The following is a 25,148-nucleotide window of genomic DNA, read 5'->3' as shown; positions in this document are numbered from 1 at the left end:
ACCTCTGGGCGTCTCGGGCCAGCACCCCCGGGCCCAGCACCACGCCACCTACTGCCAACATCGCCGCCGCACATTGAGCTTCCCGACTGGCCCCGACCTGCAACCCTGACCGGTCCCTGGAGCTGCAGCCTCTGTAGGCGTGGGACACGCGCCTCCGTGTGGCTGGGCCCTTGTCCCGAGCCCTCCGCCCCCGGGCAGCCGCCGGGGCAGCTGCCTGCTCATCCTGGGGCCCAGCAGCCCCCACCGCGCTCAGCGCCCGTTGCCAGAAGGCCTCCCCCGCGGCAGAGAGGCCTCGCTGGTCCGGCAGCCCCGGCCTGTCCTGCCCCGACAGCGGTGCCCGTGGCTGCAGCCTCCCGCCTCCCTCCTCCCGAAGCCAGTGACCTTTCTAAAGACTCAGATTTGCTGCCATTGCTTCCCTGCTTCGATCATTTCCCGAACTTTCCGTGGCCTTCTTTCCGTGGCCTTCGGGTAAAGTGCAAGCTCCTTCACGGAGGCCGCACGAGGTCGGCCCGCACCCCCCCCAGCCCCCCAGCCCCCCTCTCTGCTGTCATCTTCCAGAAAGAGGAGGAAGGGACACAGGAAGAGCCTGGGAAGGGGAGTGGGAGGAAGAACCCAGAAGCACATGTGGGGGGGGGAGCCCAAGCCTTAGGCCCAGCGCCCCGTCCCCCCCAGCACAGCGGGGAGCCCCTAAGACTCCCCACCCTCACCAGGGCTGGGCCACCGCTGCAGCCTGGGCCTCTGCTGCCACCCAGAGGCTGAGCGGAGCAGCGCGGGCAGGACACCCAGGCCCGGCGCCACCCGAGGGAGCCACCTCCTCCCAGGGCCATGCAGGGGCCTCAGCCGGCAGCGACAGCACTGGAATCCAGCCTCGTGGGGCCCAAACAGGCTCCATTACGCAGCTGTCATGACGCTTCATGATTTCCCTGTTCCTCTGTCCGGCTCCCCAGCGACACCCTGTGATCTGGGCCCCCGGTCACAGAGCCATCCTAGTCCCCCGGGCAGCCAGCCTCAGCAGCCCTCCTCCCCTGTCGACTCTCCCCTCCTCTTCCCAAGCCCCTGGGCCCTGAGGAACCATCCCAGGACACCGACTCCAGCACAGCCACGGCCTCTCCCAGGACGCCCTCTGCACCACTTGCCTCATGCGCCTCCTGCTTCTCACCCCAACATGCATCTGTTCACTCACTCGTTTGTTCCTTTGGCACATACTCGCCGAGGGCCTCGAACGGGCCTGGCCCTGTGCTCAACAAGCAGAGAGACAAGATCCCCCCGTCACACAGCTGATGTTAGCAGGGGCAGATGATCTGATAAATGAACAAGGTAATTTCAGGTAGCCATACATGGAGCGATGCGTTGAATCGTACCTGGAGGGGGGCAGTGGGAAAGAAATCGGTCAGGGAAGGCCTCTCTGAAGCCAGGCGTGAAGCCAGGCTTTCAAGTATGTCCAGTGCCTCCAAAAAGTAGAATCTGCTTCCCCTCTGCATAAGCCCCGTAAGTGCCCCATAGCCCAGGCTGTGCTAAGTGATTCGTTTCTAACGAGAAGAACGTGGCATAAATAATGGCATGTTGACGACATATGACTTCCAAGAGAGGATGAAGAAGGCCCCAGGCAGCCCGGTGACTCAGCGGTTTAGTGCCGCCGTCAGCCCAGGGCGTGACCCTAGAGACCTGGGATCGAGTCCCACGTCGGGCTCCCTGTGTGGAGCCTGCTTCTCCCTCTGCCTGTGTCTCTGCCTCTGTGTGTGTGTGTGTGTCTCTCATGAATAAATACATAAAATCTTTTAAAAAAAAAAAAGAAGGCCCCGTGGATGCCTCCTGACGCTCCATCACTCTTGGATCGCTCAGTCTAGAGGACACCAGCTGCCATGTCACAAAGATGCTCAAGTAGCCCCATGGAGAGGCCCACATGGTAGGGAACTGAGGCCTCCTGCTAAAAGCTGTGTGAGTGCACCATCTTGGAAGTGGATCATCCTGTCTCAGTCAAGCCTTTAAATGTCTGCAGCCTGTGCCAACATCCTGACTGCAGCCACATGAGGCCATGAGCCAAAACTCCCTGCCTAAGCCACTCAGGGCTGTTTCCTCACTGGATGCAGTAAGGACACTGCCCAGGTCCCACAATACTTTGAGGACCCACAGAAATGCTTTATTTTCTATTAAAATTCAGAGAAAGGAATTTTATCACAAATATATACAGATTAAACAACACACTACCGAATAACCAATGTGTCACAGAGAAAAAAATCAAAAACACCTAAAGACAAATGAGAAGGGAAATATAATATACCAAAATCTGTGGCATGCAGCAAAAGCAGCTCTAAGAGGGAAGCTTATAGAGATAAATGACCATCTTAAGAAACAGGAAGTCTCTTTTTTTTAAGATTTTATTTATTTTATTTTATTTTTTTTTTAGATTTTATTTATTTATTCATGAGAGACACACACAGAGAGAGAGGCAGAGACACAGGCAGAGGGAGAAGCAGGCTCCATGCAGGGAGCCCGATGTGGGACTCGATCCCGGGACTTCAGGATCATGCCCTGAGCCAAAGGCAGACGCTCAACTGCTGAGCCACCCAGGAGTCCCAAGAAACAGGAAGTCTCAAATAAACAACTTGACTTTATACCACAAAGAACTAAAAAAAGAACAAGCAAAGCCTAATGTTAGTAGAAGGAACAAAATAACAAAGACTAAAGCAGAAATAAATGAAATCGAAATTAAAAAGACAATAGAGAATACCAATGAAACTAAGAGTTAGTTCTTTGAAAAGGTAAACAAAACTGGCAAGCCTTTAGCAGATTCACCAAGAAAAAAAAGAGAGAGGACTCAAATAAAATCAGAATTGAGGGGTGGCTGGGTGGCTCAGTCTATTCAGCTCTAACTCTTGCTTTCAGCTCAGGTCATGATCTCAGGGTTGTGAGATGGAGCCTTATTCTCGGCTCCATGCTGGGTGTGGAGCCTCTTTAAGATTCTCTCTCTCCCTCTCCTTTGGCCCCTCCTCCCTCTAAAAAAATCAGAAATATAAGAGGAGATACTACAACTGGTACTACAGAACCACAAAGGATCATAAGAGCCTCTTATGAACAATTACACACCAACTAATTGGACAATCTGGCAGAAATGGGTAAATTCCTAGAAACATACAACCCACCAAGATTGATTCATGATAAAATAGAAAATCTGAACAAACCAATAACTAGTATGGAGATTGAATCCATCAAAAACCTCCTAACAAACAAACAAATAGGACCAGACAGTTTCACTGGTGAATTCTACCAAACATTCAAAGAAGAATTAACACTAATAATTCTTGAACTCTATCAAGAAAATAGAAGAGGAGGAAACTCTTCCAAACTCATCTAATGAAGCCAGAATTACTTACCCTGATAAGTAAAAACCAGACAAGGACACCACAAGAACATTACAGGCCAATATCCCTGATGAACAGAGATGTAACATCCTCGCATAAAATATTAGCAAACTAAATCCAACAATGCATTAAAAAAGAACCACACACCATAATCAAGTGGGGGTTTATTTCAGGAATGCAAGGATGGTTCAATGGCAAATTAGTCAATGTGATATACCATGTTAACAAAATGAAGGATGAAAATCCTATGACCATCTCAACAGATGTAGAAAAGCACTTAACAAAATTCAGCATCCGTTTATGATAAAAACTCTCAACAGTGTCGGTATAGAGCGTACCTCAACATAATAATGGCAACTTATATTGCCATATAGGACAAGTTTACAGCTAACGTCAGACTCAATGGAAACCTGAAAGCTTTTCTTCTAAAATTAGGAAGAAGATGAGGATGCCCATTTGTGCCACTTTTATTCAAAATAGTATTGAAAGTACTAGCCAAAGCAATCAGGCAAGAGAAAGAAAGTTAAAGGTATCCAAATTGAAAAAAAAAAAAAAAGAAGTAAAACTGTCACTATTTGCAGACGACATGATATTATACATGAAAAATCCTAAAAGCTCTATCAAAAAAAAAAAAACATTAAAACTAACTAATAAATTCTCAGGATACAAACGCAACACACAAAAATCTGTTGCTTTGCTACATAGTGATAATGAACTGTAAAAAAGAGAAATTTAAAAATGTTTAGTTAGGGGATCCCTGAGTGGCTCAGTGGTTTAGCACCTGCCTTCGGCCCAGGGCGTGATCCTGGAGACCCAGGATTGAGTCCCACATCAGGCTCCCTGGATGGAGCCTGCTTCTCCCTCTGCCTCTGCCTCTGTCTCTGCCTCTGTGTGTGTGTGTGTGTGTGTGTGTGTGTCTCATGAATAATAAGTAAAATCTTTTAAAAAATTTTTATTTACAGTTGCATCCAAAAAGAAATCTGAGAATAAATTTAACTAAAGAGGTAAAAGACTCAATATTGAAAACCACTCAGGACTTTAATAAAAGACATTGAAAGGGGCAGCCCTGGTGGCTCAGTGGTTTAGTGCCGCCTGCAGCCCAGGGCGTGATCCTGGAGACCCGGGATCGAGTCCCACGTCAGGCTCTCTGCATGAAGCCTGCTTCTCCCTCTGCCTGTGTCTCTGCCTCTCTCTCTCTCTCTTTCTGTGTCTCTATGAATAAATAAATAAAATCTTAAAAAAAAGACATTGAAAGACATAAACGAATGGAAAGGTATTCCATGCTCATGGATTAGAAGAATCAATGTTATTAAAATGTCCATACTACCCAAAACGATAACCATAGTCAACACAATCCCTATTAAATTCCAATGGCATTTTTCATAGAACTTGAACAAACAATCCTAAAATCTGTATGGAACCACAGGAGACCCTCAATATCCAAAATAATCTTGAAAAAAAAAGAGGAAACCTGAAGGATATCACGATCCCTGATTTCAAACTATATTGCAAAGTGATAGTAATTAAAACAGTATGCTATTGGCATCAAAACAGACACGTGGATCAAGGAAACAGAATAGAGAGCCCAGAAATAAACCCATGCATGTATGTCCCGTAAATTTATCACAAAGGAGCCAAGGATATACAATGAAGAAAGGACAGTCTCTTCCACAAGTGGTGTTGGGCAAGCTGGGCAGCCACATGCAGAAGAATGAAACTGGACCGCTATCTTACACCAAACACAAAAATTAACTCAAAATGAATGAAAGACTTGAACATAAGACCTGGACGCATGGAACTCCTAGAAGAAAACAGAGTTGGTAGGCTCCTTGGGTCCTGGTGATGATTTTTTTGAATCTGATACCACAAACAACAAAAGTACAAACAAACAGATGGGGGTACATCAAACTAAAAAGTTGCTGCACAGCAAAGGGACTATCAACAAATGAAAAGGCAACCTACCAAGAGAGAGAAAATATGGCAGGTTCAGTCCCAGGCCACGGCCTCAAAGCTAGGTTTGCAATAAAGTGAGTCAAGTGAACTTTTTGGTTTTCCAGGTATATATAAAAGTTATATTTATACCATAAAGTAGTCTATTATTAAGGGTATTATATGTCTAAAAAAAATGCACATACCTTAGCTTAAAAATGCTAACTGTCATCCGAGCTTTCGGCGAGTTGGAATCTTTTTGCTGGTGGAGGGTCTTGCTCACTCGTCGGGGCAGTCCGTGCTGAAGGCTGGGGCGGCTGGGGCAATTTCCTAAAATAAGACAAGAATGAAGGTTGCATGAGCACTGGGTGTTATTCTGTATGTTGACAAATTGAACACCAATAAAAAATAAATTTATTCTTTAAAAATTTTTTGATTAATTAATTAATTAATTTAAAAAAAAAAGAATGAAGGTTGCTGCATCGTTTGGCTCTTCCTTTCAGGAATGACTTCCCTGCAGCATGCAGTGATGTTTGACAGCATTTTACCCACAATAAAGCCTCTTTCAGGATTGGAGTCAATCCTCTCAAACCCTGCCACCGCTTCATCAAGTCAGTTTATGTACTCGTCTAAAGCCTGTGTTGTTGTTTCGACCATCTTCAGAGCATCTTCACTAGGAGATCCCATCTCAAGGAAGCACTTGCCTTGCTCACCCAGAGGAAGCAACTCCTCATCCGTTCGGGTTTTATTGTGAAATTGCAGCCATTCGGCCACTTCTACGAGCTCCGATAGTAACATCGAAGATCGGCCCGTCGTGGACGGCCACGACAAACAAAATAGTAATGAAAAACTGAGATACTGTGAGAATTACCAAAACGTAACGTGGAGACAGGAGGTAGACAAATGCCGTTGGAAAAAGGAGGCCAACACACGTGCTCGATGGAAGGTTGCCACAAGCCATTAATTTGTAAAGAAAAAATGCAGTATCTGCAACATGCAGTAAAGTGAAGCACAATAAAATGAGGTGTGTCCATATCTGATAAGGGGCTAATATTCAAAATATATTAAAAACCCCTATGAGGCACCCAGTAGCTCTAGGCGGTTGAGTGTCTGCCTTTGGCTCAGGTCATGATCCAGGGTCCAGGAGTCGAGTCCCATATCAGGCTCCCTCCTCTGAGGGGAGTCTGCTTCTCCCTCTGCCCCTCTCCTCATTCTTTTCCTCTATTTCTCTCTCTCAAATAAATACATAAAATCTTAATAAAAAAATAAATAAAGAACTGGGATGCCTGGATGGCTCAGCAGTTGAGCATCTGCCTTTGGCTCAGGTGGTGACCCTGGCATCCAGGGATCGAGTCCCACATCGGGCTCCCTGCATGGAGCCTGCTTCTCCCTCTGCCTATGTCTCTGACTCTCTCTGTGTCTCTCATGAATAAATAAATAAAATATTTTTTTTTTACAAAAAAGAACTTATACAAGTCATCTGTAAAAAAAAAAGATAATCTGGTTTAAAAATGAACAAAAGATCTGGATAGACATTTTTCCAGAGAAGACGTACAGATGGCCAACACAAACATGGAAAAGTGCTGAACACCATTAACCACCGGGGAAATGTGAATCCAAACCAGTGAGCTATCACCTCACACCTGTTCAAATGACCATTATCAAAAAGACTAAAATAAAATAATAAAATAAAATAATAAAATGAAATGAAATAAAATAAAATAAATAAAATAAAATAAAATAAAATAAAATAAAATAAAATAAAATAAAATAAAATAAATAAAATAAAATAAACAAGTGCTGGCCAGGAGGTGGAGAAAAGGAACCCTTGTGCACTGTTGGTGGGAATGTAAATTAGTGCAGCCACGGTGGGAAACAGTGTTGAGCTTCCTCGAAAAATTAAAAATAGAACCAGCATGGGAGCAAGCCGGTCCATTTCTGAGTGTTTATTCCAAAGAAAAGTGAAACACTAACTTGAAAAGATACACGCACCCCCACATTCCCTACAGCATTACTTACAGCAGCTAAGATACGCAAGTGCCCACTGGTGGGTGAACGAATAGAGAGAATGGGAGACAGAGCTAGACCAACATGCGCGCACGCACATATACACACACGCAGTGAAATATTATTTAGCCTTGAAAGAGGAGTGAGATCTTGCCATTTGCCACAACACAAATGCACCTCAAAGGCATTATGCTTAAGTGAAATAAATTAGAGAAAGACAAATATGTGGATCTCTCTTATACATGGAATTTTTTTAAAATAAAATAAAAACAAAAACAGAAAAGCAGGGGCACCTGGGTGACTCGGTTAGGCCTCCGACTCTTGATTTCCGCTCGGGCAGGCCCCGGATCTCAGGGTCGTGACATCGAGCTCCGTGCTCAGCAGGGAGTCTGCTTGGGATTCTCTCCCTCTCCCTCTGCCCACCCCCTCCCATCCCCCACTCACACTTTCTCTCTCCAAAATAAATGAATAAATCTTTTAAAAAGAACAACAACAACAAAAAAAAAAAAAAAACCCACAAGCTCATAGATACAGAAAACAGATTGGTGGTTGCCAGAGGCTCGGAGAAATGAGTGGAACTTCTTTTAATTTGGGGGAAAAGAAAAGAAAGAAAGAGAAAGGAAAGAAAGGAAAGAAAGGAAAGAAAGAAAGAAAGAAAGAAAGGGAAGGTGTAGGAGCCTGCGATCAAATTAAAGGGACCTCTTTTCCCAAACTTAATTTGCTGTGCGTATTGCCATAAAAAAAAAGAAATTTTATAACCAAGACAGTGTTTTCCCATATATTACTATCTCCATCTTTACAGTAGCACAATCGTAAAATATAGTTTTTAATACTCTTTTAAGAATGGAGGGGCCAGCAAGGGCAAAAGTACCGAAGGCCCATTAAAGTCCTAATGTGGTCCTGAGGCTGCTTTGAATTCCTGACTCACAGAAACTTTGAGATCGTACATATTTGTTATTTTAAGCTACTAAGTTTTGGGGCGACTCGTCACGTGGCGAGAGAGCACTAATGATGCTGGCCTTGCCAAGACTTGAGGGCAGAGCGCTGCAGACAGGGGAGGGCAAGGCAAAGGCCCTGGGGGAGAGGTAACCCTGGCAGATTCAGAGTGAACGGGGCGGGGGAGGGGGGGGAGTTACGCAACCTCTTTACACCTGCTTTCTCATCTGTAAAATAGGCATAATGATCACCACCCCCCTCACCTGGGCTGTTACTGGGGTTAATTCACAGCAGGTGCCACGAGGTAAGCGCTCAGTTTGCTGCTCAGCCTCTTTCTCCTCCTGCGTCCTGCCGGGACCTGGAGCCTGGAGTTCGGAGCCTCTTGCCGGCGCCCTGGTCCTCCGCCCCCAACCTCCACCAACGCGTCCAGCAGCTGGGGGTCCGGAGAGGCTTCCAGAAGAGGCACTGAGCTGGGACAGAGAGAAGCTCCACAGGTGGCATGAGGAGAGCTCCCGTCTTGCAGCCTCTCCCCCGAACTCCTGCCCTCTTTTCCTGCCAGCCCCGTGCTCACCTCCCTGGGCTCCCGTGAGCCCTGGGAGCGCCCTGATTCCCACACACAGCCCCTCCTTCCAGCGCAGCCCTCGCCCGGCCTGCCCACCCCCTGCGCTGTGCTGGGCCGGGGAGAAGCCCTGCTGCCGCCGCGCTGTGGGGACCTGAGAATTACATGCACACACGTGTACGCGCGTGCACGCACACGCACGCCTGTCCCCTGAAGCCTCTCCCTGTCCTTAGGTCAAGTCCTTCACGTGGAATCACAAACAGGTTACAAGTGAGCGTGTCGTCGGAGTCACTAGTCTGCAGATGGGCTGGGTGTCGCCCATGGGTCCCTCGCCACTCCTCAGGCCCACGGCTCCCTTCTAGAAGGGTCGTGATAATGATGACGGCCATCAGGAGGAGGAGGAGGACAGTGCCTCCTGGGCACCAGGCTCCCCCCTGAGACGTTCACCGCAGCCACGCGAGGCGAGGCGCATACCCTTAGCACCTCCGAGGATGAACCGACAGCCCAGGAAGGTAAAGTAACTTGCCCGAGGTCACTCAGGAGAGGTGGGGACTTGGAGCCAAGCAGCCGCAGCCGCCGCAGCAGTGTAGACGGAGCCATTCAGGCCTGTGCGCATCCCCCCACGCCCCCTCCACCCCCACCTGGCCTCGCCTGCCCGGATGCAAGGGTGGCCCGGCCCGGAGATGGGGAGCTGGGCCAATCGGCCACTCCCTTCGCAAACGGGGAGCAGCGGGCATGGAGGCCGAAGGAGACAGAGCGTCCCTACAAAGTAAAGGGACAGCACAGCCTCCCAGACCTTCAGGACGTCAGACAGGACGCAGCAGTGATGTACAGAACCGCGAAGATGAAACGCCCGAGAAGCCACCAGAACAGGGGCCTGGAGCCGAGGTCAGGGTGCTGGCTCCCCAGCTCTGGGCCACCGTCGGGCCGATCCCGCCCCAGAGATCTGGGGGCCCTGCTGCTGCCACGGGTCCCTCTGGGGGGCACAGCTCTGACCAAGTGCCCCAGCCCCGCTGTCAGGAAGCTCTGGCCGGAACATACTGTTCAACCTCGGGCGACCTACAACCCTCTCTGTGCCTCCGACGACTCTGCGAATGCCGCTTGGTAAGGATTCAAACGGATGCTGAATTCGGCGGGGCGGGGCGGGGGGGGCTGCCAGCATGTGACAGACACAGTCGCAGAGGCCACCGGGGTGCCCGGGTGCCCCCACCCTGTCCTCCCAGGGGACAAAATCCTGGGTGAGCACAGTCTATACGCTTACCCCCTGTGCCACGGGCCCTCATGGGCCGCGCCTGGTGGCACTGCCGCGTGGGGGCCCCACAGCCCAGCTCCCAGCTGGGCCCAGAACTCGCCTTCGGGGTTGTCCCTTAAGGAACCATCCTGAGATGCTGGCAGCTGCTGCTGGGCGGCCCTGCACGGCCCGGGGTCAAAACGGGGGGAAACGAGCGGGCACCCAGCTCCGCAGAGGGCAGCCCCCACCGGCCATCCTGCTCCACTTCTAAAGGGACCAGGCACCTTGTGCGACGGCCAACCTAGCCTGGCCCGGCCTGCTCCCCAGAGCCCCCGCCCCCCCAGGACAGACTGGGATGTGAGAGATGGAGACACAGGACCGCTTCCGCGCCTCAGCTACCTGGGCGGTGGCCCCTCTGCACCTGGACCGCCCGCAGCCACATCCAACTGACGAGGCCCCACGTCCGACCTCCAGCCTCCCCACCTCTGTCCACGGCGCCGCCTCCCCAGTCACTGATCCCAAACCTCTCCACCCGCTCCCCCTACACGCATCCCCGCAGCACCCAAGCCGGGGCAGGGGGATGGACTCGGGGATCCGCACCCATCATTCCCTGACTGCGGCCCGGAGAGGTGGCGTGAACTCTGGGCCTCAGTGTCACCGCCTGGGAAGTGGGTCTGATGCCCGCCTTGCAGGGCTGCAGGCGGGAGTCCAGAGTTTACGATCTCAGGTGACCCTGGTGCCGAGCAGGTGACCCGCCTGAGGGGAGAGGGCAGGTGCCCCGTCAGGGTCCCTGGGCCTCCTGTTGCCGGAACCTCCCGTGTCCCAGCCAGTGTCGACATGGAACCTCCACAGCTGTATATGCCGGCAGTGAACTGAAGCGTTTCTTCCGCAGCAGAGGGCGGAACAAGGCGCCCCCTGGGCCGCCAGCCTGGACCCCTGGACAGCAGCAGCCCCCCCCCCGCCCCCGGGCCCTCTCTTAACCCGCGATAAACACAGATTCCCTTCTCTGCCCTTCTATTGGTTCTCGAAACAACAAAGTGTCCCCAAGCCACCCCTCCTGCGCTCCCCTCATCCTCACCATCTTCATGCGGCTCCAGAGACAGCAGCCCGGGCCCGGCCGTCTGTCTGTCCGTCCATCCACATGCCCCCAGGGCCCCGAGCGCCCCCACCCAAGGCGCCTCGCCCTCCCCGGCTCCTCCTCCGGGGACACCTCGCCGCTGGCAAATCCTCTCCCTTTGGTTTTCCCACTTCCCTTTCCAACAGCTCATCGGGGTGCAGGGTGCGTTCGCAGTTATTGGCGACCTGCGACCCACGGAGGAGGGACCGTCGCCTCGTCACACACACACACGAGGGAAGTGGGGCCCGAGGGGCGTGAGGCAGCAGACGAAACCGTGGTAAACACGTACTGTGCACCGGGCTCCGTTAAGTGGCAACCCCGGGGCCACGCGGAGTGTCCTTGGCTGCAGGGGACAGAAACCCAGGCCAGCGGGGCTCCGGCAGGGGGACAAGCTCGCGGCTCGGTGCTGCGGGGAGGGAAAGCTTGAGGCTCTGCAGACCCCTGGACGGGGTACAGGTGCTGTGAGCGTGCCCTGGCTCCTCCCGCCACCGCCGCCCCCTGCGTCCTCGGAGGCTCATCCTGCCAGCACAGCCGCAACCTCTCCGGGTTATACCGGGGACGCTGCCCCCGTCCCGTGTTCAAGATCCCCGGGAGGGACCCCTAGGAGGTCCGTGGGGGTTCTGTTGTCACAGTGAGCTGATCTGTGGGGCGAGAGGTGACTGGTGTCCCAGCCCCAGGCAAGCCCCATGGGTCAGGCGGTGGCGGCTGGGCGGAGGGGGGGAGTACGTTCCCCCAGGAAACGGGGTTGCTGTCAGGCCAATGGGACAGACCTAGGGCTCCCCAAACATGGGCCCCCCCGGACACGGGCCCCTCCGGACACGGGCTCCCCAGATACAGGCTCCCCCCGATACAGGCTCTCTCCTCTTGATAAATAGAATCATTCATTCACTCATTCGTTCGTTTATCCTCAGTCACCACGCAGCTACCTCGGGCCAGGTGCCGTGCCACGTGGAGCAGACATGAGTGAGCACGACTCCCGTGGCCAGCCCCTGGGCCCGTCCTCCGGGACACCCGAGCACCCCGTAACCACAGGTGCAGCTGGGATACGGCCACCGAGGGCAGCCGCGTGCGGAAAGGCCGGCTGGCAGAGGACCCGGTGGTGTCGGAGGTCCAGGGAGGCTCTTCCGGGAGGGGCCTTCCCATGAGGTGTGGCTCTGCCTTGATGCCAGCTCAGGGCACGTGAGGCAAGAGCGTCATGGCACGTGCAAAGGCCCTGAGGTGGGGAAGAGATCCCAATGTTGTGGGAAGGGAGAGGCCAGTGCAGCTGGAACACGAACCTCAGGTGGGAGCGGGCCAAGAGCGCAGGGGGCAGAGGCCCGCGTGCTAGGACTTCACGGGCCGTGGTCGCTTTTCCACCTCTCCCGCGGGAGGGAACAGGCACCACCCGGGCCCCACGGGCCGACATCTCTTGCCCCACGGACCAAAACTTGAGTGTGCTCTGGACACCGTGGTGTCACTGGTCAGCAGGGGGGTCGCAGGCACAGTGCCCACACTGCCCTTTGCCGGCTGCACCTAGAAAGGAGCCCGGGGTCGGGGGGCTGGTCTCCAGAAGTCAGCACCCCCACCCACCCGACGCCTGTGACCGGGGAGGACGGGCAGGAAATGGCAGCGCTGACCCCACAGGAGGCCAGGACTGTGTCCCCAAGTGAGGGCTGAGGGAGGGGGGCCCGAGCTGGGCTTGTGGGGCCAACAAGGAGAGGCAGGAATGCCCAGGCGGGGACAGATGGGGACAGGACAGGGACAGGATGGGAACGGGGACAGAATGGGGATGGGAACAGGACGGGGACAGGGATGGGAACGAGATGGGAATGGGACAGAATGGGAATGGGAACAGGACGGGGACAGGACGGGGATGGGAACAGGATGGGAATGGGACAGGGATGGGACGGGGACAGGACGGGGTGGGGATGGGGACAGGACGGGGATGGGACGGGATGGGACAGGGACAGGGATGGGACAGGGATGGGAACGGATGGGAATGGGATGAGGACAGGATGGGATGGGGATGGGGACAGGACGGGGATGGGACAGGGACGGGATGGGTACGGGATGGGGACAGGGACAGAACAGGGATGGGAATGGGATAGGAATGGGATGGGAACGAGACAGAGATACGGTGGGGGTGGGGATGGGGACAGGGACAGGGACAGGGACAGGATGGACTGGGGATGGGGAAGAATAAGGACAGGACAGGGATGGGACAGGACCAGGACGGGGATGGGGATGGGGACAGGACAGGACAGGGACGGAGAGGGGACAGGGATGGTATGGGGTCAGGGATGGCAATGGGATGGGAATGGGATGGGGACGGGACAGAGATGGGTGGGGACGGGAATGGAATGGGACCAGTTGGGGACAGGGATGGAACGGCGATGGGATGGCACAGGACAGGGACAGGGGCCTGGGGAACCCGGGAGAGAACACGGAGGGCAGAGGGGCCGGGCCTGAGCTGCCTGCGGTCACATGGCCCCGGCCTCCCCCTCCATGTGTTCCCACCTCCCTGCAGAGGAGGAAACCCTAACCCTCCGGCCCCCCGACGCCCCCGCCTTCCTGGGGAGCTGTGCCCCGCGCGTCCTGGAGCCCGGCCCTCTGACCTCTGCCTCACGGCTCTGCTGAGCTCTTCTGCCAAAAGTCACCGGGGCCAACTGGCCTCTGTGGGGGCCCCCACCCCTCCCTGCCCGCCCTGCTTCGTCCCTTTCCGTGGCCCGCTTCCTGAAACGTCAGTGCTCCCCGACCTCTGCCTGGACCCCGTTCCCTCGCCACCCGGCGCGCACCCCACATCCTGGGGCTTCCGTCGCCCCCACCGCACGTCCCAGCCCCAGCGTCCTCGCCCCCCACCCCCTCGCCCCCACCGCGGGCTGCGCTCACTCCCGAACATCCGGAAGGAACCCGTGCCCCACCCTCCCTTCCCCCAAACACCCGCGAGCTCTCCCTCTAGACCCCTAACCTGCGCCCTGGACCCACCACCTGCCCAGTCACCCAAACTAGCGAGCGACCCGGGAACCTGCGGGGCCTTCCTCACGCCCGGCCCTGCGTCCACTCAGGTCCACTCAGGCCCCATCACGGGCCCTACTGACCAACTACGTCCCCCCTCCGCCCAAATCAACGGGGCTAACTCTTCCCTTGCATCTCATGGGCCCCTCTGTCGGACAGGGCGAGCTCCCTAGAACCGTCCACGGAGTCCCTATTCAGCAGTCCATCCACTCGCTAAAATGTATTTGTGTCACCCCCAAATGGATACACGCAGCACCTTCGCCTCCGCAGCCCAGGTGGGACGCACACAGGTGCACAGCGCCGCACCCAGTCTGGGCCCCCGCCCGCCCCCCGACACGCACGACCCCAGCCGAGGCCCACGAGGATCACCCTGCGGCCCCATCTCGCCTCCGGGACTTGAACGAAGCCATTTGAGGGCGACGGATCGCCGCGCGTTCCCCTTTGGGGGCTTTCGGTTGGCGATTTTGCCGCTTGAATGGGCCCCCCGGGAGCAGCACGGGCCGTCCGGCTCCTAAGCACGGGGGTGACGGTGACCCCAGGGAGGAAACGCACCTGCTGGATGAGGCGGTTCCGGGGAGACTCCTGGCCGTGGGCTGCGATTCCACACCATACCTTAGACACGCTGTGTTTGCGCAGAAACACCCGTAACCCGAGGCCGCCTGCGGACCGGTTGCCGGACGTGTTGCACCCCAAACCCCGCAGACCCCAACCGGGCGTGTCCCCCGCTGGCGAAGTTCCAGCGCTTGGGCCTCGGTGTCCGTGGTGACCTCGCGGAGCCTTTGGACCACGAGCAAGGGAGGGGACCCCGGGGTGCCCGCCCGACCGCGTAGTCCCTTCCGTCCCTCCCATCTCCCTCCGCCCTCGGGGTCCCCCACACTCCTTAGCGCCCTGGCCTAGGTCCTTGGCCATCCGGGCTGTTCTCGCCACCTTTCTGGCACCTTGTGGTGCCCCCGCCCAGCCCTCTCCCTAAAGCTCTTCCCTGGGCTTTTTTTTTCTAAGATTTATCTATTTCTTTGGCGGGGGGTGGGGCAGAGAGAGAGAGAGAGAATCTGCAAGCAGACTCTCTGCTGAGCCCAGAGCCACGGGCGTGGGGCTCGGTCCCAGGACCCCAGATGGTGACCTGAGCCGAAGCTAGGAGTCGGACCCTTGGCGGGCGGAGCGGACCAGGCACCCCGCGTCTGCTGTGTGCGAGCGGCTCTGCACACTCCATGCCTCTGCCTCAGAGGCCTGACCTGTCGTCATCCCTCCGGCCCCTCCCGGTGCTGCTCCGCAGCCTCCCCAGCGTGTCCTCTGTCCTGTACTTGGGACTCATGTTGGGGGAAGGACGTAGAAAGGGACAAGGTGCCTGCTGATAAAGGGCACCTGGGACGGCCGGTAGGATGACAGGCTGTGTCTGTGCACTGACGACAAGGTCTGGGGTGCTCCCCACCCCCCCTCGCTGGCAATCCCTGCCTGGCCTGGGCTTTGCCTTTCTGCCCCAAAGTCAACGTTCATCCACGTGAGACCGCCAGTGGGCACACCGGCCCCCTTCCCCTATGTCTCGGGCGCAGAGGCACAGAGCAAGCACAAGGGCAGGAAGCCACTTCTTGGGGGGGCCCCCCAGGTGCTGGCCGTGACCGGGGCAGTGCCGCTCCCCGACGTCACAGGTCATCCTAGGGATGGCTTCCCTGTGCCCGGCCCCGTCCGAGCCCTGTACCTCCACTAGCTGCCCTGTCGGCACCCCAGCCCTGCCAGGCCGGTGCTGTCACTGTCCTGCCACGCGGGTAAGAAACTGGGGCGTCACACGGACAGGGAGAGACAGAGGTGGCATTGGGGCCACGCAGGCCACCAGAGGTGAGGTTCAGACGCGGGGATGAGGGTCTCCAGATGCAGGGGTGAGGGCCCAGATGCAGGGGTGAAGGTCCAGATACAGGGGTGAGGGTCCAGATACAGGGGTGTATGGGGCCCAGATGCAGGAGTGAGGGTCCAGACGCAGAAGTAAGGGTCCAGATGCAAGGGTATATGGGGCCCAGACGCAGGGGTGAAGGTCCACTTGCAAGGATGTGAGTCCAGATGCAGGGGTGTGGGTCCAGATGCAGGGGTGTATGGGGCCTAGAGGCAGGGGTGAAGGCCCAGTTGAAGGGGTGAGGGTCCAGATACAGGGGTAAGGGTCCTGATTGCCGGGATGTGATACCCAGATGCAGGGGTGAGGGTCCAGATGCAGGGGTGTATGGGGACTAGATGCAGGAGTGAGGCCCCAGATGTTGGATGGTGATGTCCCCATCCATCCGGCTGCAGCAGGTTTGCGGGATACGCGGATGACACCAACATCTGTCCAGATACAGAAATATATGGGGTCCAGATGCAGGAGTATGAGACCCAGATGCAGGAGTGTGAGACCCAGAGGCAGGGGTGAGGGCCCAAATGCAGGGGTGATGGCCCAAATGAGGGGTGAGGGTCCAGATGAGGGGTGAGGGTCCAGATGCAGGGGTGAGGGTCCAGATGCAAAAGTAAGTTTCCAGATGCAGGGTATATGGGGCTCAGATGCAGGGGTGTGGGTTCAGGTGCAGGAGGGAGGGTCCAGATGGAGGGGTGAGGGTCTACATACAGGGGTGTATGGGGTCCAGATGCAGGGGTGTGAGTCAGATATAGGGGTGTGGGTCCAGATACAGGGGTAAGGGTCCAGATTGCAGGAGTGTGAGACCCAGATGCAGGGGTGAGGGTCCAGATACAGGGATAAGGGTCCAGATTGCAGGGGTGTACGGGGCCTAGATGCAGGGGTGAGGCCCCAGATGCAGGGGTGAGGGTCCAGATGCAGGAATATATGGGGTCCAGATGCAGGAGTGTGAGACCCAGATGCAGGGGTGAGTGTCCAGATGCAGGAGTGAGGGCCCAAATGCAAGAGTCCCCTGCCTTAAGGCAGTTCCCTGAAATGCCTCCGCCATCGGACAGGGAGGCACCTGCTCTGGACAGGGCCTGTCTCGTCCCACTGAGGCTCCCCGTTGAGCCCATTCGGACCCTGCTGTGTCTCCGCCCCCCTGCACGCCCGCCGGGGCTCTCGGATGCCGCCGTTGTGTGGGAGCCAGACACCTAACACAGCACCTGGCGCGCAGCAGGGTCTCAGCAACGATTCTTGAATTTAAACCACGGTTGGTGGAGAGGCCGTTGTGGGCCGTTGTGCGTGCTGGGGTGGGGGTTCCGTGCACATGCCTGTTTGGGGGGGGGAGGCTCTCTGCACAACCCCACACTTCCCCCCCGCAGGGGCACGAAGCCTGGACTGGGTTCCAGCAGCCGTGGGGGGCGGGGGCGGGGAGTCCCCGAGGCCCCTCGGCGGCCGTGAGGCCCTGTCAGCTGGTCTAGGCTTCTCAGCTGGCCCCGGAGGCCATGGGTGTGCTCCTGGGGGTCCGGGCTGGCCTCTGCGTCCTGCTCACACTCCCTATCCCTGTGGGTTGACCTGTTCATCCAACAGGTGGGTCCTACCTGGAACGAGCTCCGCTGAGGTCAAGTGCTCCAGGACAGCCAGGACGATGTGGGAGGTCAAGGCCACGGGGCCCAGAGGGGAGGCCCCTAAGTCCCCTGGAGCGGCAGTCAGGGAAGGCTTCTTGGAGGAGTAGCAGGTGATGAGAACAGCGAGGGGAAGGCACGCGGGACGGGCCGTGAATGCCGCCGCCGCACGTGCTGGAGACAGGGGTGGGAGGCCCGGGCGCAGCCCCTGGACTCCCAGGGGCTAGGGAAGGAGAAGGCAGGTCGGGCCCCCGCTGCCCCCGCACACGGCCGGGGACGAGAGGACGAGCAGGGGCTCCGAGTGGCCCTGCGGTTCTCCCCCCACAGGGTGCGGACTCCGGACTCCGCACCCCGGGGAGACCGAGCCTCAAACCCCAAGGCTCCTGGGCCTCCTCGGAGGCAGTGCGGGAGCCGCGGCCCAGCCAATGGCGGTGTCAGGGGCAGCTCCTCCTCCGAGGCCGGACACACCCAGGCGGCCCGCGGGACACACCGTCCCTCCGGCTCCCGTGAGTCGCAGCCCCTGCTGGGTCCGACGGGGCCGGCCCGCGTGGAGGGCCCTGAGGAGCCGCGCTCGGTAAGGTCCCCTGCGTGCGAGGACCCGGGGCACATGGCAGGGGGGGACTTCCCCAGTGGGGAGGGCGGGGGGGCCTGGACACTGCCGAGCCCCCGGGCTCTGATGCTGGAGGGACGGAAGGTCCTGCCCCCTGCCCGGCCTCTCCCAACCCCCCCGCCCCCCCCCCCACCCGGCCGAGCAGGTGCGGGAGCCAGAGACCGAGTGGGAGAGGGGCTCGCAGGGGTGCCGGGAGGCCGGCACTCCAGCAGCTCTCGCCGCCTGGGCTTGCCGGGCCTCGCCCCACCACACCCGGGCGGCTGTGCCAGAGCCTCCGGGGACCAGGGGCTGGAGCCTCCTGTCAGGCCGCCAGGGGTCCCGCCCACGTTGGGTGGGATGGAGCAGACAAGCCGATGACTCATGACCAAGTGGTAGGTGGTGACCGGGTGGGAGCAGAGACGCCCCCAGCCTCCTTGCCCGGCGTCCACACTCGGGAGGGGTGGCCGGGAGCAGCCGGGCAAGCGGCCTCCTGCCCCTTCGGGGACCCCAGACGCTCCGCTGCTCCCCGCGCTCACGTCGCTCCCCGGTAAGTTGGGGACAGAAAACATCACCCCCGTCACGCACGGGCTGCATGGGTGCCCGCAAAGTGCTCAGAACGGTGCCCGGGCGCCACACACACCCCCGTGGACGTCGGCCCTAACCCCTCGCTGCTCGGCTGGAGCTGGCAGTCAGGACGGCTCCACGAGCCCGTTACACCCACCCCATGAGGGGTGGCGGGGACTCCGGGGGGAGCCCAGCGGGTGTGACCGGCACGCCGGGGCCTCCGGGGACACCCCTGTGCCCCCTCCGACCCGGGAACCAGGCCAAAGCATCCCCAGACAGCACGTGGGGCCGGCTCCGAGCAAACGGAGGTAAATCCTTCGTGGCCGGCTCCCCCCCTGAAGCCGTGGGTTTCACTTTGCTGTTTTGACACGACTGCTCCACATAATGATTTTTTTTAAAAAAATGGGTTCTGTGCCCAAAGTTCATGCTCTGCTACACGTTCCCCTGGGGGGCTCCCTGGGGTAGACGCCTTAGCCCGGCCATGTCCAGGGAGTACTGAGCGTCGCGGACCCGCGGGCACCTCCCTCTCTGGGACGCAGAGCCCTTTCCCCGCTCTCACGGCTCCTGGTGCCAAGCGACGGGGCGGGGTTCCCTGGAACAGCAGTTTGGGAGTCCCCGGAACAGCAGGCTCCGGCAGGAGGGCTGTAGGAGGAGGACAACATCTCCCCGCCGCCCCGCCCGCCCTGCCCTTACCCTGCATTGCCCCCGGGCTCCCGTCACGCCACCTGGATGCCTCCTGAGTGTTAGACCACATGGGAGTCCGGGGACAAAGTTCCAGCAGCTTCCGCAGCCCAGTCCCCTCGGCCAAATAAAGGGCAGGAGCGGGTTCCCCTGAGGAGGGGCCGGGAGGAGAGGAGTCTTCCCGAGGCTCCAACCCCCCTGAGCACGGGGGAGCGGAGGGAGACCAGCCCCGGGCCCCCGGAGGAAAGGGGGGCTCCCCGGGCCCCTGTTAGGGGATGTGCACCACGTGGCCCGGGTGAGCCCGGGTCGTTGTGCAGCCGTAGACACCCCCCGCCCGCCGTCTCCTCCACCTGTAACCCGGGAACAGTAAGAGAAGCCACCCCGCTGCGCTGCGGGCCTGGAACGCGGGTGACCCGCCCGCGCGAGGCGCTCAGGGCCCAAGTGCTACCCACGCGGGGAAACCGTGATTCTCTCCCAGCAGGAGCGGCCCGCGCCCGGGGCCACGATGAACTGGGGGGTGTTCGAGGGGCTCCTGAGCGGCGTGAACAAGTACTCCACGGCCTTCGGGCGCATCTGGCTGTCCCTGGTCTTCATCTTCCGCGTGCTGGTGTACCTGGTGACGGCCGAGCGCGTGTGGAGCGATGACCACAAGGACTTCGACTGCAACACCCGGCAGCCCGGCTGCACCAACGTCTGCTTCGACCAGTTCTTCCCCGTGTCGCACGTGCGCCTCTGGGCGCTGCAGCTCATCCTGGTCACCTGTCCGTCGCTGCTCGTGCTCATGCACGTGGCCTACCGCGAGGCTCAGGAGAAGAAGCATCGCCAGGCGGCCGGGGAGGGCGGCGGCCGCCTCTACCTGGACCCCGGCAAGAAGCGGGGCGGGCTCTGGTGGACGTACGTCTGCAGCCTGGTGTGCAAGGCGGGCGTGGACGCTGCCTTCCTGTGCGTGTTCCACTCCTTCTACCCCAAGTACACGCTCCCTCGCGTGGTCAAGTGCCACATTGCTCCGTGTCCCAACACGGTGGACTGCTTCATCTCCAAGCCCTCTGAGAAGAACATCTTCACGCTCTTCATGGTGACCACGGCCGTCGTCTGCATCCTGCTCAACCTCGTCGAGCTGGCCTACCTGGTGGGCAAGAGGTGCCGCGAGGGCTTGGCGCCGAGGACAGCCCGGGCCGAGGGCGCGTGCCGCTGCCCGGACTGCACCGCTTCCTCCCGTGCGGGGCGCGACCTCCTCTCGGGGGACCTCCTCCTGCTGGGCTCCGACCCTCAGCCTCCCCTCTCCCCCGACCACCCCCGGGACCACGTGAAGAAGACCATCCTGTGAGAGCCGCCCGTGGAGCCCACCTCTCCCGCAGGGGCCGCCCCGGGTGGGGGGCCTGCACCTGCTGCAGCTGTGGGGCCTCGGCAGGTGACCCCCTCCTTGCTGAACCTCAGCTTCCTTCTGTGTAAGATGGAGCGACGCCCGCATCACAGGGAGGTGGCCGTGAGGATGTGCCGGGACCTCTGGGGGGCGGCAGGGACGGGGGGACACAGTCAAGGCTTAATAAAAGTCGACTCATCCACCTGATTCAAGGTGCCCTTCGGTCCTTCGGCCCCTGTGACCCTTCTCAGGTCACTGGGTCAACCTCTCCGCCCCTGCAAAGGCTGCACCTGACCCACCCAGAGGAGGGGCCTCCCCCCCCAGAAAAGGGCCCCCAGGCCTCGTGGGGGTCCTGCCCCTGCTCATGCTCAGGGCAACCCTTCATCTGCGGTTGCAAACTGAGGTCTGAGGGCTTCCTGCAAACGTGACAGGGCTTTGCACGGGGTGGGGTAGGGGGGAGCTGGGGGCTGCAACGGAAAGTTCATGAACTTTTGAGTCCGAACACTTGCATCCGCACGCACCCGGGTTGCACTGGGGAGGCTGGGAAAGGGACTTCAGCTCCTCTCCAAAATGGGTTAATAATACAGAGCCTGGGGGCGGGGGTGGGAGGCCCCGGATGAGCTCACGGGGTGGACAGGGGAAGCCAGCTGTAAAAGGCCACATAAATGTTAATCATTGGTATTAGGAAGTGCTCAATAAATGCTTGTGGGAAACGAAGCAGGGGAGCCCCTCCCTGGCTGCACATTAACCTCCACGCCGCAGCCACCAGCACGGCCGGGACGCCGCCCCCACTGGGAAGTACCCCGACTTCCCTACAGGGCTTCCCGGACGGCTCGGCCCAACAGGCCCCGCGGCGAGGTCCTGCCAACTGGGGCGCTTCTGGCTGCCGCCCCACACTCTTCATCTCCCCCTTTCCCCCCCCCCGGGGGGCCATGGGTCTCCTGCCCTGAAAGAACCATAACCGGCCCCCCCATCCCCTATGCAGCCCACCAGCGGCCCAAGCTCTGACCCCAGATACATCCCCAGCGGGGTGGGACGTGATCCCCAGTACATCCCGGTGGCCCCGTCCCATCGATGCAGAGGACCTCGGAGCCGTGCTTCTGGAGAAGAGGGCAAGGGAGTGGCCTGGGGCCAGAGGGACCGGGGGCAATAGGGCAACGGCAAGGGCTGGGGGCCACACCCAGGGGTGCTGGGCCGACCTGGGCCCGGGCATCGGAGCAGCAGGTTCTGGGCTCCGCGCTGCCCCCCCGGCCCCCACCGGCGCACAGCCTGCCCCCTCACCCACAAGCCTGCCAGCCCAGCAGACCAGCCATGCCCATAGGGCTGCAGGGAGGGCGTGGGCCGGGGGAGAAGGGCCCCAGGTGTTTGCTCTGAACATGTGCCCGGGGAAGTCCGCCCGCCTGCCCACCCGCTCACTCTCCCTTGGCTCATTGGCCCAGAAAGCTCCACCCTGCACAGGAGCGAGGAACAAAAGCTGCCCCCGGGAGGCCCTCAGGCAGACAGACAAGCCCGGGACGGAGAGGTGAGGTGCTGCTAGACCCAGGAAAGGTGAGGAGCCATGTGGGCAGCCTGCAGGGGATCGGGCTGGGGGGCAGGGACCTGACGGGCTGAGGATCCCCAGCACCTCGGGCTGCAGGCTGGGGTCCGGGGAGGAGGATCCCCGGAGAAACCCCAAGGGAGCCACGAGCAGGGAAGGGATGCCCTGTGGGACCAAAGGGAGGACAGAGGACCGGAGATGAGACGAGAAAGAGGAGGCCCCAGGAAGGGGGAGTTGCCGTCCAGCCAAGGCCTATCGTGCTCCCGGGGCAGGCCAGGGGCCGGGAGCCGCCGGGTGGGCTGCAGAGCCACAATCCCCGCGCTGACAGCCCGAGCCAGGTGCACAGGCCACAGAGTCCTGTCCCCGTCCTGCTGGGAAGGACAAAGGAGGGCACTCAGGAAACGTCCCAGGATCACCAGGTCCGTGGAGGCCGAGGTCTGAGCCGGGGCCAGAGCTGGACCTGCTGGTGCTCCAGGTAAGGGGGCGTGGGGGATGGAGCCCAGCGGAACAAGGGGAGACAGAGAAGGAGGGCAGAGGAAGGTCAGGAGCCAGCTGCCAGCCGGAGCCTGCCCCATCTGTCCCCTCCCCAGTCCCTCCCTAAAGCCCAAATGGTTGGAATTCCAGAGGAAGCCACGCGGTCAGGACAGTCTGCACCCCTGCAGGGAGGGGTGGGGGGGTGCCAAGCCCCCCACGGTTCCAAACAGCCTGCTCACGTTGAGGGATGTCCTCATGTCATCTGGGTTGGCCAGAGAGAGGGGCTAATGGGAACGCGTGCCGCACGCCCGGCTCCGCTGACACAGCCCCCCACTCCCACCCCTGCTGCCCTTGGCAGCTCAAAGGGGGGCAGTCATCCGACCCAGACCTTCTGCCCGGTTCCGGAGCAGCGGTCGTGTGACCCGCAGGGCCAAGAGTCGGGGTCAAAGAAGTGGGCGGGAGCAGCTGTATCCATGACTTTGTAGCATAAACAAGGCCCCAGTTTTGGAGCTAGAAGACGGGGGTCAAGGGCAGCTCGGCCACTTCCTGCGGATGGCCATCCCGACCCCCCGACACCGTCGCCATGAGGACGTGGTCACAGGCCCCTTCTTTGACCCCGGGCCCCCCTCTGCAGGCTCCACACCCCGAGTGGGTGCTCCCGACGGCCGACGGTCCCCCAGAGGGCCCACGGACTCCCCCGGCATGAACTGGGCGTCCCTGCAGGGGCTCCTGAGCGGCGTGAACAAGTACTCCACGGCGCTGGGCCGCATCTGGCTGTCGGTGGTGTTCCTGTTCCGCGTGCTGGTGTACGTGGTGGCGGCCGAGGAGGTGTGGGACGACGAGCAGAAGGACTTCGTGTGCAACACCAGGCAGCCGGGCTGCCCCAACGTCTGCTACGACGAGTTCTTCCCCGTGTCGCACGTGCGCCTCTGGGCGCTGCAGCTCATCCTGGTCACCTGCCCGTCGCTGCTCGTGGTCATGCACGTGGCCTACCGCCAGGAGCGCGAACGCAAGCACCGGCTGAAGCACGGGCCCGGCGCGCCGTCGCTGTACGACAACCCGAGCAAGAAGCGTGGCGGCCTGTGGTGGACCTACCTGCTGAGCCTCATCTTCAAGGCGGCCGTCGACTCGGGCTTCCTGTACATCTTCCACCGCCTGTACCAGGACTACGACATGCCCCGCGTGGTGGCCTGCTCCGAGGCCCCGTGCCCGCACACGGTCGACTGCTACATCTCCCGGCCCACCGAGAAGAAGGTCTTCACCTACTTCATGGTGGCCACGGCCGTCATCTGCATCCTGCTCAACCTCAGCGAGGTCACCTACCTGGTGGGCAAGAGGTGCCTGGAGACCTTCCATCCGCGGCGCAGGCGGCCCCACCACCGGGACCGCCTGCCCGATACGTGCCCCCCCTATGCCCTCTCCCAGGGAGAGCCCCCCCAGGACGGGAACTCTGTCCTCATGAAGGCAGGGTCAGCCTCGATGGACGCAGGTGGGTTCCCATAGCCTGGAGGTGGGTAGCGAGGACCTAAGGCCACGGCCGGGCAGTGGCATCTCTTTGGCGGCAGGACAGGTGAGGAAGACGGTGGCAGGGCTCAGGAAGCCCGGCCAGGGGCCAGGGCTGGGGCGCGGCCGGGTGTCCGGGGCCCCGGAGGAGGGAGGTTGGCGGCTGGTGGGAATTTTGTACCTGGCAATGGGGTATGTTACAGCCATTAATAAACATGATTTTCCTGGTATTTTGAGGGTCGGGGGCTTCACAGTGGACCTCAGAACGGAGGCCCCAACCACTCGGTGGGCACCTGACCCCAGAACCTCGGGGCCCAGCTCACGTGTCATAAACACACACACACCCCGCAGCACGCAGCTCACACGCATGTAGGGTGCGCCCCGGGACGCCAGGGGAGTGCCGAGACGCTGCCCCAGGGGTCCCTGGACTTGGCAGGAGGCTGGGAGCTGGGGGACCGCAGGCCCAATGCAGGCCGGTTCTCAGGGGGAGACCCTCCAGGCACGCGTGGCTGCAGGAGGCTTCTGCTTCCCGCAGCACAGGAGTCGGGGAGGCGAGCCCCCCTCCAGGGCGGGGCCGGGCCCAGGGTGCGGGTTTGGCCCACAGGCGGGGCCTCCCAAGAACACCCGCGCAGAGCCCCAGGTCGGAGGAACCCCCCTCCTGCGCCCCAGGCACACATCCCCTCACCCTCCCAGCCACACCCCAGCCCCTGGCGCCCCCAGAGCCACCCCCCCCACAGCCTGGCCCTGCCTCTGAGCCCTAGAGCCCCCCGCCGACCCCCCAGGGAGCAGCCCCCGGGGCACCTACAGCCGCCCAGCCGC

The 25,148-nt window shown here is 59.5% G+C and overlaps 2 protein-coding genes and 1 long non-coding RNA gene across 8 annotated transcripts; 2 read left to right on the top strand and 1 right to left on the bottom strand.

The window, feature by feature from the left end:
* Positions 1–779: 779 nt before the first annotated feature.
* Positions 780–18,186, bottom strand: LOC118350759 (uncharacterized). Its single transcript, XR_004805171.2, has 3 exons — positions 17,595–18,186; positions 5,498–5,621; positions 780–1,234 (listed from the first exon to the last, which is right to left on the bottom strand). It is a non-coding gene; the product is annotated as an uncharacterized LOC118350759 (long non-coding RNA).
* On the top strand, positions 18,092–21,022 carry GJB5 (gap junction protein beta 5). 4 transcript variants are annotated; one of them, XM_025419998.2, is made up of 2 exons: positions 18,092–18,192; positions 19,934–21,022. In XM_025419998.2, exon 2 carries the CDS (start codon positions 19,958–19,960, stop codon positions 20,777–20,779), a length of 822 nt encoding a protein of 273 aa, XP_025275783.1. In that variant the 5' UTR covers positions 18,092–18,192; positions 19,934–19,957; the 3' UTR covers positions 20,780–21,022. The 4 variants fall into 4 exon arrangements, with proteins under 4 accessions (XP_025275783.1, XP_025275784.1, XP_025275785.1 ...); XM_025419999.2 differs by having other exon boundaries at positions 18,100–18,192; positions 19,931–21,022; XM_025420000.3 differs by lacking the exon at positions 18,092–18,192 and adding an exon at positions 18,368–18,754.
* Positions 21,023–21,979: 957 nt separating this feature from the next.
* Positions 21,980–24,559, top strand: GJB4 (gap junction protein beta 4). Of its 3 annotated transcripts, XM_025419996.3 has the most exons (3): positions 21,980–22,363; positions 22,625–22,827; positions 23,461–24,559. In XM_025419996.3, the coding sequence occupies exon 3, from the start codon at positions 23,529–23,531 to the stop codon at positions 24,327–24,329; it is 801 nt and encodes a 266-aa protein (XP_025275781.1). In that variant the 5' UTR covers positions 21,980–22,363; positions 22,625–22,827; positions 23,461–23,528; the 3' UTR covers positions 24,330–24,559. The 3 variants fall into 3 exon arrangements, with proteins under 3 accessions (XP_025275781.1, XP_025275779.1, XP_048950349.1); XM_025419994.3 differs by lacking the exon at positions 22,625–22,827 and having other exon boundaries at positions 21,986–22,363; XM_049094392.1 differs by lacking the exon at positions 21,980–22,363 and having other exon boundaries at positions 22,370–22,827.
* The last annotated feature ends 589 nt before the right edge of the window (positions 24,560–25,148 follow it).

Source organism: Canis lupus, chromosome 15 (assembly GCF_003254725.2).
Source record: "Canis lupus dingo isolate Sandy chromosome 15, ASM325472v2, whole genome shotgun sequence".
In the NCBI taxonomy this organism is placed as follows: domain Eukaryota; kingdom Metazoa; phylum Chordata; class Mammalia; order Carnivora; family Canidae; genus Canis; species Canis lupus.
This window is presented reverse-complemented; position numbering and strand designations above follow the sequence as displayed.

Excerpts from the sequence above, each read along its gene's own strand:
- GJB4 (XM_025419996.3), top strand. The coding sequence starts at position 23,529 with ATGAACTGGGCGTCCCTGCAGGGGCTCCTGAGCGGCGTGAACAAGTAC.
- GJB5 (XM_025419998.2), top strand. The coding sequence starts at position 19,958 with ATGAACTGGGGGGTGTTCGAGGGGCTCCTGAGCGGCGTGAACAAGTAC.